Here is a 13,577-nt window from a genome sequence, read left to right as displayed (position 1 = left end):
CATCCATGTCTCATAGTTTGTTCAAATGATTGGTGCTGATGTTATTGCAGGATATTTCTTTATTAGAGGCCAGTGACTTTTATAGGCATGAGCAGAATAGTTAAATGATTAGCAGAAGACAATGAAAGAGTGTTTTAAATGGCTGAATGTGTGGGTTGAAGTGTGAACATTGTGTGTCAGTGGTTCAATCGGCTGTATGTAGATTCATCTTTACAGTGTGTGTTTTCTACCAGAGGTGTGAATTTGACCACATTTTCTCATTCATCTTGGTGTTTTTTTTAAGGGTCCCACACATTAAGTGAACCTGTTACGCCTTTAACACGCTGGGAAATGCAGTAGGACTTTGTTCATGATGTTTATTATGTAAGGTTTGTCATTTATTATAATATTTAGATGTAGTTATGCTGTGAAGTTTTTACATCTGAGAGAAATTCTCTTAAATTGTGTCTAAGAGGAAAGTTCAAACCCTTGTGCGAGGATGCTGTTGAGTGATACCCCACCCCAGACAGTAGATAGGCGGGGTCACCTCTGACAGGGGCGGAGGCTGGTCGCGTCATCCCAAGACTCAAGCCTGGCGCTTTAACGTTTTCTACCAGAGACGCAAGCGGGTGAAGGCAAGGAAGTTCCTCCGTTGTAATCTAGCGATTCGCAAGAGACAAAAGACTCGGAACACTCTCTTACCCGTCGACTACGTTTTGAGGCGGATTTTTTTTCACTGACTACCAAGTTTATTCTTTCGATCTCGGCCGTAAAGTTTAGCCAACTTATAAAAATATGATTTTGTCTAATTGACTCTATTTTTGTGGAACATTTTCTAGCGGGTTTGCAGTTGTTCGATCACTATTGTCATTTTTAGCACTGTTATGTCCCACAACTGAGGCCGCTTAAGACATGTCCGATTCGTCCAGGTGAGTGCGCAATGAGCCTTAGCAAAAACTGCTTCAAATCTAACGCAGTGTTGGTCTATTTGTAAAACTATAAATATGTTTGTCAATATTGCTTATTTATTTAAAAAAAGCTTTAGCCTATTTATTTTGGTAATCTTGTTCCGTCGCACAAATGTTTATCTGTTAAATGATCGAGCGGATCTACAGTGGCAGTATCTATCTCCAATTCCCAGCACGCGATAGCGGCTGCAGGAGAAAGTTATTGCCCGTGGAAAAAACAGCTCTTCGTCCTCAAAATGCGCCCTCGGGATCGGCTTATTGCAACAGCAATCTACTATTGGATATTAAAAAATACATTTAAATAGAAGAATTTTCGTGTTTTGCTTGGTTAAACTGTTTAAAATAAAATACGGTAAAGTGCATGCTTTACACATAATTGTACTGGCTACAACGCAACATTGTAGTGTTCGCTGTATGACGACTTGCTACCACTGAAGATGGGAGAGGGACGGCACCTGTGCATTGAACTCAATAATAGCATCATCTATCACTCCCACAACAGGCCTGTGCGTTGATTAAAAGACAAAATCAAGGGGGGAAAACTCTTTAAATAGCTAAACAATTATGAGTCAAGTAATAAACAACCGAGAGCGACCCACCTGTGGGTGGCGATAATGGACCAGTTGCCTAGCCTATAGGACTTTTGGATGCATTTCATTTGGCTTAACGCCTGCCAGTCAGACCATTTGCAGCCCAATAGCGCGCTACATGGCCCATATTCTGAACATTGTAAGACTTCTCATAACAGATTGGTGTAGCCTATACATGCAAACCGTCCACAACCTACTTTTAGTAGGCTACTTCATAATCGTAGTTATGCTCCACAATCGTCGTTTGGGTTAATATGGCATTTGGACTCATGTTGTTTTGGCTCTTACTGCATGTTCAGAGTAGGTATTAGTATTGGGGTCTTATGCACTGAAGCACAACAGTTTTATAGGTAATGTGCTTAAGACCATGGACATTGATGTGCCAGTGGATGTTTTGGACACCGTTTGATCGTTCCCAGTAATAACCTAGTTTAGACCTAGGATAAACTAGCTTAAAGATAGTTTCAGGTTGTTAGCATATAATAGTTACATTTAAATAGGCTATATTGTGTTCATGAAAAAGCATAGGCTACATTCGTAAAATTAAGAACAATTTATTCATTCGGAATAATTTAGGCTCACCTGAGAAGTTGTTCTGGAATAGGTTTTAGATGGAGAATTAGGAAGTTAGCTTGGATATGTGTTTGCCTGTGACGCAGTTATTACGACTTCTAACTTCATGCCAAGTTTTCTATGCTCAGACTGCTGTAATCAGCACTTCTGTCAAACAATGGAGGCGTGTAGACGGGCGGGCGTATTTAGCTTCTATGGAGTTCTCAACGTGCGCGTAAAATTCAGGTCCTCTCAATTTAGGTCAACCATTTAACATGATCATTTGAATAGACTACAGAAGCTGACTATACAACTTTCTAAATTACTTAGCAGTAGCCTAATAGTGACACTGTATTTGTCCTACAGACCACGAAATTGGTCAGACGACTCGACCAACCTAAATGAGAGGGAGAAAAGCGGAGAATCGCATCCTGGTGGCAGACGAGCCTTCCGTTCCGATACATCTGACAACCCCCAGTCCTACGGCGAAGGCGAACCGTCACGGGGAGGAATTACGATGCCGAATAGTCTACTTGGTTTTCATTCGAGGTCACCGATGTTCAGACCTTTGTCCCGGTCCTCCAGCGGATATTTCTCGTTCGACTCTGATTCTCTGCCCAGTTCCCCGCTGCTGAAACATAACAAGTCAACGCAGACCCCAAGTCCGTCTAGTCAAGTTATCACCCACGCGCTGCAGCGCATGTCTAATGCATCAGATACCGGTCGAGATTATGGTAAGCAAGCATGCAACCATTCTGTGCAGCAATTTAAACGTCCTGTGATAGGTTGTCAAAAAGAGAGGGGGGGGGGCGGTGTAGACAAGAGGAATGCGCGTGTAAAGAGCATCAGCATTGTTACTGTATGAAAAATAGCTGAATCATAATTCTTTCTCAGAGTAATAACCTTCAAGATAGAAAACGGAACCAGGACCCTACAAGGGAAAATTATATAATGTAACATACCCAGACATGAGACTAAGTAGGCTAACTAGGCAAAACAGAAAACCATACAGCGAACATTTACGGTGAAATGTCTATAAGTCAAACTCCAAATATCCCTTCCAAAAATCGAGTATACGCAAACAGGCCGTTGGGTTGATCCACCCTGTAAAGAACGTTTCCTCAGATCTTTATCGACCCACTGTTTACCGTCGTGTATCATAACAAGCCACCAAAGATCAATTTGTACAGCGCAGCATATTGCGTGCGCGTACGCATATGCCCTCATGCGTGTGCTTTTGAACGGCACTTTGCGTGTTTTCAGTCTTACCCTCACCCTCAACAACATTCCCTCCTTAACAAAACAAGTGTGACCATTGAACACAATCAAGAGGAAATACTGTGTCTGGGACTGGGACAAACAGGTAGAGGAGTTTGTCCCGTTGGCTCATAATAGCGGTGATTGAGCGTTCTGATTCTCTTGTGTCTCTTTTATTTGCGTTCACTGTTGCAGAGGCCACAGGCAGCCAGTTGATGTAGCGGCCAGTCAAAATAATTCCCTGGGTCTTTTGTACACAAGCAGACAGGGATTCTCCACTTCTACTGCTCGAGGCGGCAGAGATAGAGTAGAGAGATAGACCTCTATTTTCTAGTGTTCCATACAAATCTTTAATCCGGAAGAGGCTGCTGTTAATGCGCTCACAAACAAAAACTAGTACCGTCATTATCTCATCTTGAACAATTTATCATGGAGCTTGTCTCGTCCCCAGTCATAGAAACTCTTTTAATGTGGCGTGGCATGTGTGTGTATATACACAGTAGATTAATCTAAATCCAAACGGTGTTTGATGTTTATGACGGGCCCAACCAATATTGCAGGCCTTCAATATTGACGGATATGAGCGATATTAAGTACACTTAAACAAAGTTTCACAACGCACGTGAGTCATAGCAAGAGGTCTAACACATTCATATACTCACAACTCAACCACACTTTACCAGGAACCACTGTACATATCTGAACTGTCTCACTCTGGACTTTGTGTCTCTTGAATTCACTCATTTTGAGTTATCTGGAACCACATTGCGTTTTCCAGCGCTGAAGGGAGTATGTAGTAGTGGTGGTTCAACGACTGCAGTCTGCATGATCCTTGACCTGAACCCAGACCTCAAGACAGGTGTGATCTCACAGGGCCAACAGCAAACCTTTAGCTCCACTGACTAACACAGAGCTTTTGGACACGTGGCCACTACGGTGGGTCTATATGTCTGTAGTCTCCAACAAACATGCTTTGGTGTGTGGTTGCTGTTGTGACGACTCAGACATACATGTTTGTTCTTTGCCCTTCCTCACCCCAGAGAGGTGGCCCAGCCCCGCCCGCCCCTATAGACCACACCCAGCACCACCGGAGGGGGACATGCAGGGACGTGCTGATGAGGAGAGACGCATCGGTCAAGAGCTTCAGCGCATCGGAGACGACTTCATGCTCATCATGCTGGGGGTGAGTTCCTGTCAGTCTGAACCACCCAAGATGAAACCCGACCCGCTTATGAATTCAAAGGACCAATGAAAAGGGATAAGGGTTGCTGCGAGCAACCACAACAGGATGTCCGGTCAAAACACAAGGAAGCAGTAATTCCAGTTTAAAGGTTTAATGAAGATCCACACACAACATAGCTCTGTCTGATTCTACATTTAGTCATTTTTCTAATTGTAGTTATTCAGCTGCATGCACAATAACATCATAAAGAAAAGCTATTTTTTCCAAGTATGTGAAATAAGCAGGAGACAAAAACAGTTTGATCATCAGAATGAAAATTAGGGCCTGAGGCTCTCCGTGGTCAGGTATTATGTATCATTAAGTCCCGGGAAAGAAGGCTGCTGATTGGCTAATACAATTAGGATGATTGGCGTGACCTTATTCCAATAGGAAAACCATAAGAAAGTTGATGTCTTGGAAGGAGATGAGCTGGCAGTTTTAATACTAGTGGCTAGCAGTTATCTATTGATAAGATGTATTTTCATTAGTGAAGACTTAAAATATTTCTATCTTTCACAAATGTACATTTTAGCACTATTAAACCACACATTTCACTATGAATACCAGTTTTCCTTTCTGTATTTTAAAAATGAATGATTCCGTAAGACAGTGGAAATTGCAAGTGAAATATTGGCAGTTTGTAATTGAACTATTGTATGAGCCAGCTGCTGGGCTGGAACAGTAACCCACAACCACACCCTTGTGAAGCTTGCATCATGTTAACATAGGTAAGGAGAGGCAAAGTAAACCCTAGAAAATATTCTAAAGAAAAAGGGACACATAAAAGAAAAAAGTAATAGGCTGTCGCTAATGCAGGAGATGCAAACACAGAATAAATATGACATGCCGACACACTCCTCTGTTTTGACTTCTGCTCCATACGCGGCAGTGCGTTGGCTCTTTCTGGAGGTTGCATCACCTTATTTACTGTCTGCATCAAGGGCCTCGCTGACTGGATCAAATACAGCTGATAAGTTGCCTGTCTGGCTCAACATGAGCCTCTCCACACTAGTTCATGCTCCAGTGCTCCCTTTGTGTCCTTGACCTAGCTAATAGCTAGCTCCCCCTTCTTACAGTGCTAGTTCTGCCTGTGGATACTCTATGGCCTGTCAAACAGTGCACAATAGCTCCTGTATGTGTATGTGTGTGTGTGTGTGTGTGTGTTTGTGTGAATGTGTAGTAACAGCCTGAGGGGTCAGAGCATAAAGCATCTACTCTCCTCGAAGGTGAGACTATGACTCAGTCTTAAGTCACATTATTCTAGAACAGGGGTGTGTGTGTGAGGGAGAAAGAGCAAAAGAGAAAAAAGCATTGGGTGTGTAGCTTGCGAATGTGTGCACGTTGCTAACATGTGTTGTGCTGTTTGTATCTCTCTTGGCTATTGGGTGTTGTGTATTTTGAGAACAATGAAAAAAGCGGAACATGGGGAGTTGTGTGTCTTCCGTATTATGTTCTCAGGTGTTAGAGGGACAACAGTGACCAGTGAGCCCTGCACACTGACTGGTGACTGGTGCCAATACATTTTTCACACTGCACCACTATGTGACTTCAGCAGTTTGATGGCCGCCATGATGAAGGAGCTCTCATGTGAAATATGCAACTTTTCTTCTCTTGTTTTTTTCCCCCTCAACCAAATAGCTACATATTGTAGTTAGTGAATAAAAGAGAGTGAGTGAGTGATATAATGTGTGTGTGTGTGTGTGCCCATTTAGCTGGGCAGGTCCAGAGCAGGGTAGTACGTGACAGAGCAGCTTCATTATGGTCTAGTCTGTGGTTAGTGCTCTCAGAGAACCTTACTGGGCTCTAATTATCCCCTGCTCCACTGTCTGTCACACGCACACACACACACCCTACACAGACCTGCTGGTCTTCATCAGTAACTTTACAACACACAAAAAATAGCGCCAAAGTTTCTATAGTTTTCATCGCAACTTAAGAAAAATCCATGTCTTAGTAAACAGTCTAGTACACAATCAGTGGTCATTAGAATAGCATTTGAGGGGCAAAAGGCAGATACTAGTTTTCTTAGGATAAGTTTATGTGGTTACACATCTGCTTTGCATTAGTTCTGTGCTTGTCCATTATGCCGCACTAGTGTCTGTCTCACAGTACTATCCACACATGCACACAGACACTCTCTCACATACACACAGTCCCTTTTATTGTGTATCTCCTATTTTCTGTCCTGCCTATCTTTCTCACCTCTCTACCCCTACATCCATCTCTGATTCTTTCTCTTTTGTTTCTCCTCAAGATAGACTGTGTGTTCAGACAGACAGAGAGACAGAGACAGGCAGGCAGGCAGGCAGGCAGGCAAGCAGACATCTGTGTATGTATTAGCCATTGCATGTCTTCTACTCCAGATTGTGGCTACTCTCCCAGTTTGGGTCAAATTGTTTTTCAGCTTTTTATCCTGGCCCTGATCATTTTGTATTTTGTATTTTTCTTTCACGTGCTGTTTCAGACCTCACTCTGTTCTCTCTCACATACCAGATCAGTTGTCAGTCAGGGGTGGAAGGTGGGGAGGGAAGTGTGGCTCGGGGGAGGGGCATGTGGGAAGGGAAACAGAAAGAGAGACTTGGAATAAAAGAGAGAGAGCTGAGAGAGAGGGAGGGAGGGTTTGTTAAAAAGACACAGCTGGGTCAAAGTCAGATCAGAGGGCAGAATTCTATACAAGGCTGGTCAATATTATGTTGTATTGTAATAATGATGACCACTTCATTTCCCATTTATTTTTAGTCACCGACTTTAGCTGAATTTTCATCCATAGAAATGTTTTTCACATTCTGGCAAAAACGTTTCGAAACACTGAGTCACAACCATCCTTATCCTTAATCGTCTGTCATTTTGTGACTCTGTGTCGGGAGGTGGTGGGAGGTGTCGCAAGGCTGAAAGTCCTGTTCTGAGAAATCAGAGCTGTCGATCCACTTCCTTATCACCTGTTTCCTCTGAGCACGCTCACAACCTCCGGCCACTGTGGTTCTTGGCATGCCTCCGGTACAGCATAAAAACCTGCATGACTATTCCCTGTTGGTCTCCTTTAAAGATCCTTGTTTCCACAATGCCCAGAGACCAAGGCTTACTACTGCCATTTGTTGTGTGTCTCTCCCAGTCAAATCTCTTTAGTCCACACAGCTAAGAGTTCTGTGCTTTCCATTGCAGTGTCTGTAAACAACCAGAGCACTGTGGGATAGAATCTCAAAAAGAGCCCCAAAACACTGTTAATTTTTCTTGATAGTCAAAGAAAATCTGGGAAAATATTGTGTTTCAGTACCTAAAACCACTTGGTAGATGTGAGTGAATTCAGGCCGTTTTGTTTCTGTGATTTATTTGATAGCAGAAGCTAGTATTTATTAAAAGGGTTTACTCTGCGAGCCAGGAGATTCTCAGGGGAAACGCACGGCTCATGTGCCCAGTCTGCTCTTATCTGTACCCTGCTGCTGCCAGAGCAGTCGGCGAGGCCAGCAGCACAGAGAGGCACAGCACTGTGCCAAGACACACACCTGTTACTGCACCACTCCTGCCAAGTCTGTAGAGGTGATTGTCGGGGAGGAGACACACAAGAACGCACACAAACACACACACGCGCGAGCACAGTCTTTCTCCCTCCCACATACACACACAAAAGCCAAAGCCAAGTGCATCTGGAACAATCTAGCTTAGTGTGGTAAATGGGTTCAGCCCCTAATACCATAAATCTCTCCATTCATTTCTTCATCTCTATTCACCAGTCTACAATGTTTATTTCATCAAGAGCCTGTCTTGTAGTAGCTGACCTAACACAATAGTGCTTCTTTCACCCCACTGTTCTGCTCTCCAAGTTAAAGCAATGTGACTCATGCTGTAAACTTGGTATGTGAGAGAGTCGGAGTCCGTTCCGCAGGCTGCTGTGTAATTACAGTTAGCAGACCGGGATTTGTCCATAAGTTTGACAGATAAAAAAAGGTAAGTGAGTGTCCAGGGTGTATAATAGCTGAATAATATATATAATAACAATGTATATCGTGGCACAAAACATCGCAACGCGACCTACTCTGCACACGCGTGCAGTCACTGCATTCACAGAAATCGCCTGAACTGAGTCAACTCAGTTGTATGTACAACAAAGAAAGTTATTGAACATTTTTCATGTTTTGGAAATAAATCTATGAATAGAATTTCAGTTTCATTTTTCATTTTGTTCAAAATATCGTGATATACGTATTTTATCGTGAACCCAATATCGTGATATGTATCGAATCGTGAGCTGAATGCCAAATAGGATACAGGAAAACCTCACTCTCAGTGAAATACAAACTCTCGCTCACCTGGTTATCTTTCCTGCTCTAGCTGACGGTGGGTTGGGAAACTAAAGGTTCTGGGTTAGTAACACCTGCAAATGGTCAAAGGTTTACAGCGTGGGTTCAGACAGGATGTTAGGAACTGTGCTGACCACTTCCTGTATTTTGCATGTGTGTGTAACATGTCACTTGTTTGTCCTTTGCAGCGCCTAACAGACAGGAATAGGCGGGTTGCGCAACCAAACCTGCCGATGGACCAAGAACCTGCCTTTCTGCAGTGGATGACACTCCTGATTGGACGACTATTACAGATGCTTTTCCGGAGGAGATGATGGAAAGACACTAGGCCCAATCATCAAGTCCAGTCCTATGCAATCCCCAGTAGACATGTAGCATCTGAGTCAGATGTTTTTATTGACCCTGTGCATATGTAAATATGTTGACATTCTTGTGGATCACTTGGACCTATAATTTCTAGAATTTTCTTTTTTATTCTTGGTGGGTGTACTCCCCCTCTCCCCCCTGATTTCCGTCTGGGAAAGGGAATTTGGACATTCTTGGGAATATTTTCTATTGGGAATCGCAATTTCTGCCAAACCTGTGTTTGTATTAGTTGTGCACCTCTGTTGTCTTTGCATATTCGGAATGCTAAACCCCAAACAAGCACCAAAGATGTAGGTGTGTCAGCGCTGATGAGCATGCCTGCCTTGTCCAGAGATCATTTCCATGGACGATCACCATTTGTCGATGACCACGTTAACGATGTGTGGAGCTTCAGACATGCCTTGTATAGCTTTCTGTTTTTACTTTGTTGCCGTTTGGTTCTCTCCACTTTTGTTGCAGCTATTTATGTTTTGTAAAATAGCATCCTCCTTTTTTTGTTTGTGTTTCAGTCGATTGTGTACGCCTGCATGGCTTCCACTTCCACTCTTGTCTTTATCATGGCACCTCACCACTGACAGACTCCATCCTCCTCAACATAATTATTCTCCCTCTGCTCTTCAACGTTCCCGTCCCCCACCATATCCTTCTTCTTGTCCTCCTACTACACACTCCTCACGTGCTTCTCCCTCATTCCTCTCCTCTCCCAATCTCCTACCCCTCAGGTCAATTTTCTCTACCCTCCTCTTGCCTCTACTCCATCCCTTTTATACCTTGATTGTTCACCATCCTCTCCCAATGCAGGTGATGGAACCTTTACATTGGGTTGTGTTTGTTCTCAGTCCTCCTCCATCCTCCTCTCTCTGACCCTTCTCCCTGTATCACTGACTAAAGCCAGTCAGTTCACTGCCCTTTTAATGATGAAATGGTATTAGGGGTTACTGTACCCCCTACCAGAGCCAGAGTGGAGGAAAACAGGTACTGTGAAGGATACCCTTTTATCCAAACAAGTGAACAATTTTCAGTTACAGTAAGCAAGTTGTGCAAGTTGGTACTGATCTTTTATAATTGACATGCACACCATCTTAACTATTCTCACCCAGATCACATAAGTATTAGTCGATTGAACAACAGTTCAATAGAGTAAACAGAGGAGCAGAGGAAAACATACAATTATTCTGATCATGAAAAGGGATTGAATTATATTTTTTACTGGAAGTGAACTGAATCTGGACCAGAAGAGGGTAATTGTATCCTATGGAGTGTAAATCTTTGTGTTCCTCTGCACCTAAATATACCAATACAGGTGTAATGCAGTCAAATATATTCCACACCTATTTTATTTCACTTAAAATCCATGAAATAGTTTGATTTAGTACTTACAATGCTTCAGCACTTGCATGTTTTATCCCCGTAAAGAACATTTGATTTGTGAAATTTGTAACCAGAAATATATGGTTGATTACTGTGCAGATTGAGTAAGTGTATGTCATTTCATTATCAGGTTTATTTTGATTGGAACCGAGGGTCACACTTACCAGTGTACACTTATCAGTGTAAACAGCCATATCATTTTCTAAGTTTAGTCTAGCCATTGGTTCTTATTGGTGTTGGCAACTTTAAACCAAAGATGTAATAATTTAGTACTGTATATATATATGGTGTTAAGAGCTTCTGAATACTGTAGGCTCAGGGTCAACACACAGGAAGCAGGAAACTAGAAGCAAAATCACCACTTGCTCAGACTGAGGTGTAAAGTTGGTAATATTATTTTACTTTCATTTCCGTTCCATCAAACACAAGTACTTTCATGCAGTCTGCTCCATAATAAGTGTCAGGATCATGCCATATTGGTAGGAGAAAATAAATACAATTCTAAGATGCAAGATGTTCATAAACCCACAATTTATTCCCTGAGAGGAGCCGTGAGTTTCAGGCCGTATCATCTTGGTGTACCTTGTAGTGCAGGGGGTCACTTCCACTACAGAAAAAAACTACTGTACCCAGAATTCTGTCTGTTAGGGGCCGTTTTGCACTGAGCGCGAACAGACTTTTCTGAGGCACAGGACCCAGTACATTTGTAGCAAAAATGTCGTTTTTTTATCATTTCTATTTTGCACTGATGTTGCAATGTAAGGATTTTAATTGTGCAATGCTGTTGTAAATAAAGCTTTTTTGCTACTTTTAAAGGAAAGTCTCCAGAATGTTCTTTATCAGCCGTATGTAAACTGACACACCTTGAAGTGAAAGTCATTTTCTGAGAAACCCACAGGGAAAAACACTGGAGGATTTGTGGTTTACAGTAAAAAATATACGTAAAAATAAAAATACGATTTAGTCACAGCTTTTATTGCATATCAACATTTCGAAACTTAAGAAAATGTGGAGGGGAAATAGAGCTACCCCCATCCAACACACCAACCATGTGAAGATAGAGAGAGAATGAGATATTATCTCAGCTAATCAGGAGAAGATGGAAAGTACGGTAACTTACACAACCTGGAACAAACAGGCTTAGATAATTACACACCCCTCACTGACACACAGCCAGTCCCTGCTACAACTCTCATGTGACTCAGTCCAGAATAGGATGGCTTCCTGCTTCAGCGGCACTATTTAATGTTAACCCCTTCACTGCTTTACATGACAATATGTAAGAATCATGTCAAGATGACTGTGAGAACCACCAGTCACATTTTCTTTTCATGCAAAACACATTGCATGTAAACTTTAGGTTTGCATTATTCTTAAACTCATAGTCTAACTCTACTGTACCCTACTGTACTCCAGCCAAAAGGCAGCTCTGTCAGGATACTGTGGTCATACACCCCTGTCTGATCTCTTCCTCTATTGAGTGCAGGGAGTCCTTTCTCATACTCCGCTCTGTTCCCCACCACACACACAGACTCAAGCGAACACAGAAAAAGACATGTTGACAGAGCAACGCAAATTTCCGTACCAAACTTGCACAACCTTGTAGGTCAGAAATGAGGAAGCCTAAAGACACTCCTGAAGAGCGTTTCCCTCCTCTTCCCCTTCAGGGCCTCTTCTTCAGGCGCCTACACTGGTTCTCACCCGTCACCCACCCAGGCTCCTCAGGTGACTAAGACACCCAGGCCAGTTGTAAATCATGTTGTCAGCAGACATCCAGTCACTGTAGCACACGTTTGAAACGGATGTTGGTGTGGGTTTGGATGTGTGGGGTGGTGTGGGGAGGTCCAGCTGTACAGAAGCACATAGTGTTGAGTTGCTGGTAAGCCAGACTAGAATCTGCACTCTTTGTGGGGTATGCTTTGGGGGAATGTAGGGCTTATGGATCATAGCATGACACTGATTTAATTGAATGATTATATGAACACAAAACTGCTTAGCAGACCACTATTTATGGTCCTTTCAATAGTTAAGACCATCAGCAAGTGGGAGGTTTTGGATGTTTTGAGAAGAGCATGACCTTTTTGTATCTGTTTGCAATGTAGTGTAACCACACAAAAATACAAACTATATACCCCTATATGACCGAGCGAATGTGGACACCTGACCCTCACACACATGAGCTTGTTGGGTATCCCGTTCCCATAAACCAAAGGCATTCATGTGTAGTTTCCCCCCTGACCGCCCCTCCCCCCACCTCTATTCTGCAAGCCAGGTCTAATCACCCCACATCAGTCCCCAACCACCCTGATACTCTTGTGGCTGAATTTAAATAAATCCTGCATTCATTTCCCAACGTCTATTTGAAAGCCTTCCCAGAAAATGAAGGCAGTTATATAAACAAAGTGGGAAGCAACTTCATATTAATGCCCATGATTTTGGAATGAGAGGTTCAACAAACAGGTGCTTTTACTGAGCGTTGTCCACATACTATTTGTCATATAGTTTATAACTGTGCAGTATCTATGGAGTAAGGTGAAATAGGAAGTTCTGACGTCAACACAGTAGAAGTACGTCAGAAAAAGGCAAACCATAGCGACCACTGTCTAACAGTTCAATCCGCAACTTTACCATAACATTAATCCCTTTCCAAATTATTACATGAAGATTAAGGTTTAATATGCAGCCAGTCTGTCAAACCGAAAAGTACTACTGTAGGTAGCCTATAGCTAAATATAACCAGCATTGCAAATTCACATGGTGCAACGAGAAGTAGACCTACGGTTTAAAACGGCAGTTAACTGCAGGCCTTCACTGGACGCCAAGATATCATGAAAAGCTGATCCAAAGAAGCGTGGCCACTATTATAAATAGATGCATGCTCTTAAACGCTTTTTCTCAAGAATTTCAAAATGTAGTCCGTTGTTGCGCAAGGTTGCACGACTTATTTCCATGAATGAAACTGGAGAAACACAAT

The 13,577-nt window shown here is 42.6% G+C and overlaps 1 protein-coding gene across 1 annotated transcript; it reads left to right on the top strand.

Annotated features, from left to right (window-relative positions):
• The first annotated feature begins 581 nt into the window (after window positions 1-581).
• Window positions 582-11,423, top strand: bcl2l11 (BCL2 like 11). The gene is made up of 4 exons (XM_062464159.1): window positions 582-908; window positions 2,456-2,823; window positions 4,387-4,529; window positions 9,055-11,423. Exons 1-4 carry the CDS (start codon window positions 892-894, stop codon window positions 9,178-9,180), a joined length of 654 nt encoding a protein of 217 aa, XP_062320143.1. The 5' UTR covers window positions 582-891; the 3' UTR covers window positions 9,181-11,423.
• Window positions 11,424-13,577: the final 2,154 nt, after the last annotated feature.

The sequence above is a fragment of the Osmerus eperlanus genome, chromosome 6 (genome assembly GCF_963692335.1).
Source record: "Osmerus eperlanus chromosome 6, fOsmEpe2.1, whole genome shotgun sequence".
Taxonomy (NCBI): Eukaryota; Metazoa; Chordata; class Actinopteri; order Osmeriformes; family Osmeridae; genus Osmerus; species Osmerus eperlanus.
Note: the sequence above shows the minus strand (reverse complement) of the source record. Positions and strands in the feature narration are given on the sequence as shown.

Bases quoted from the DNA above. Each gene is read 5' to 3' on its own strand.
- bcl2l11 (XM_062464159.1), top strand. The intron at 2,824-4,386 runs GTAAGCAAGCAT...TCCTCACCCCAG, and splicing joins AGATACCGGTCGAGATTATG to AGAGGTGGCCCAGCCCCGCC. The intron at 4,530-9,054 runs GTGAGTTCCTGT...TGTCCTTTGCAG, and splicing joins TCATGCTCATCATGCTGGGG to CGCCTAACAGACAGGAATAG.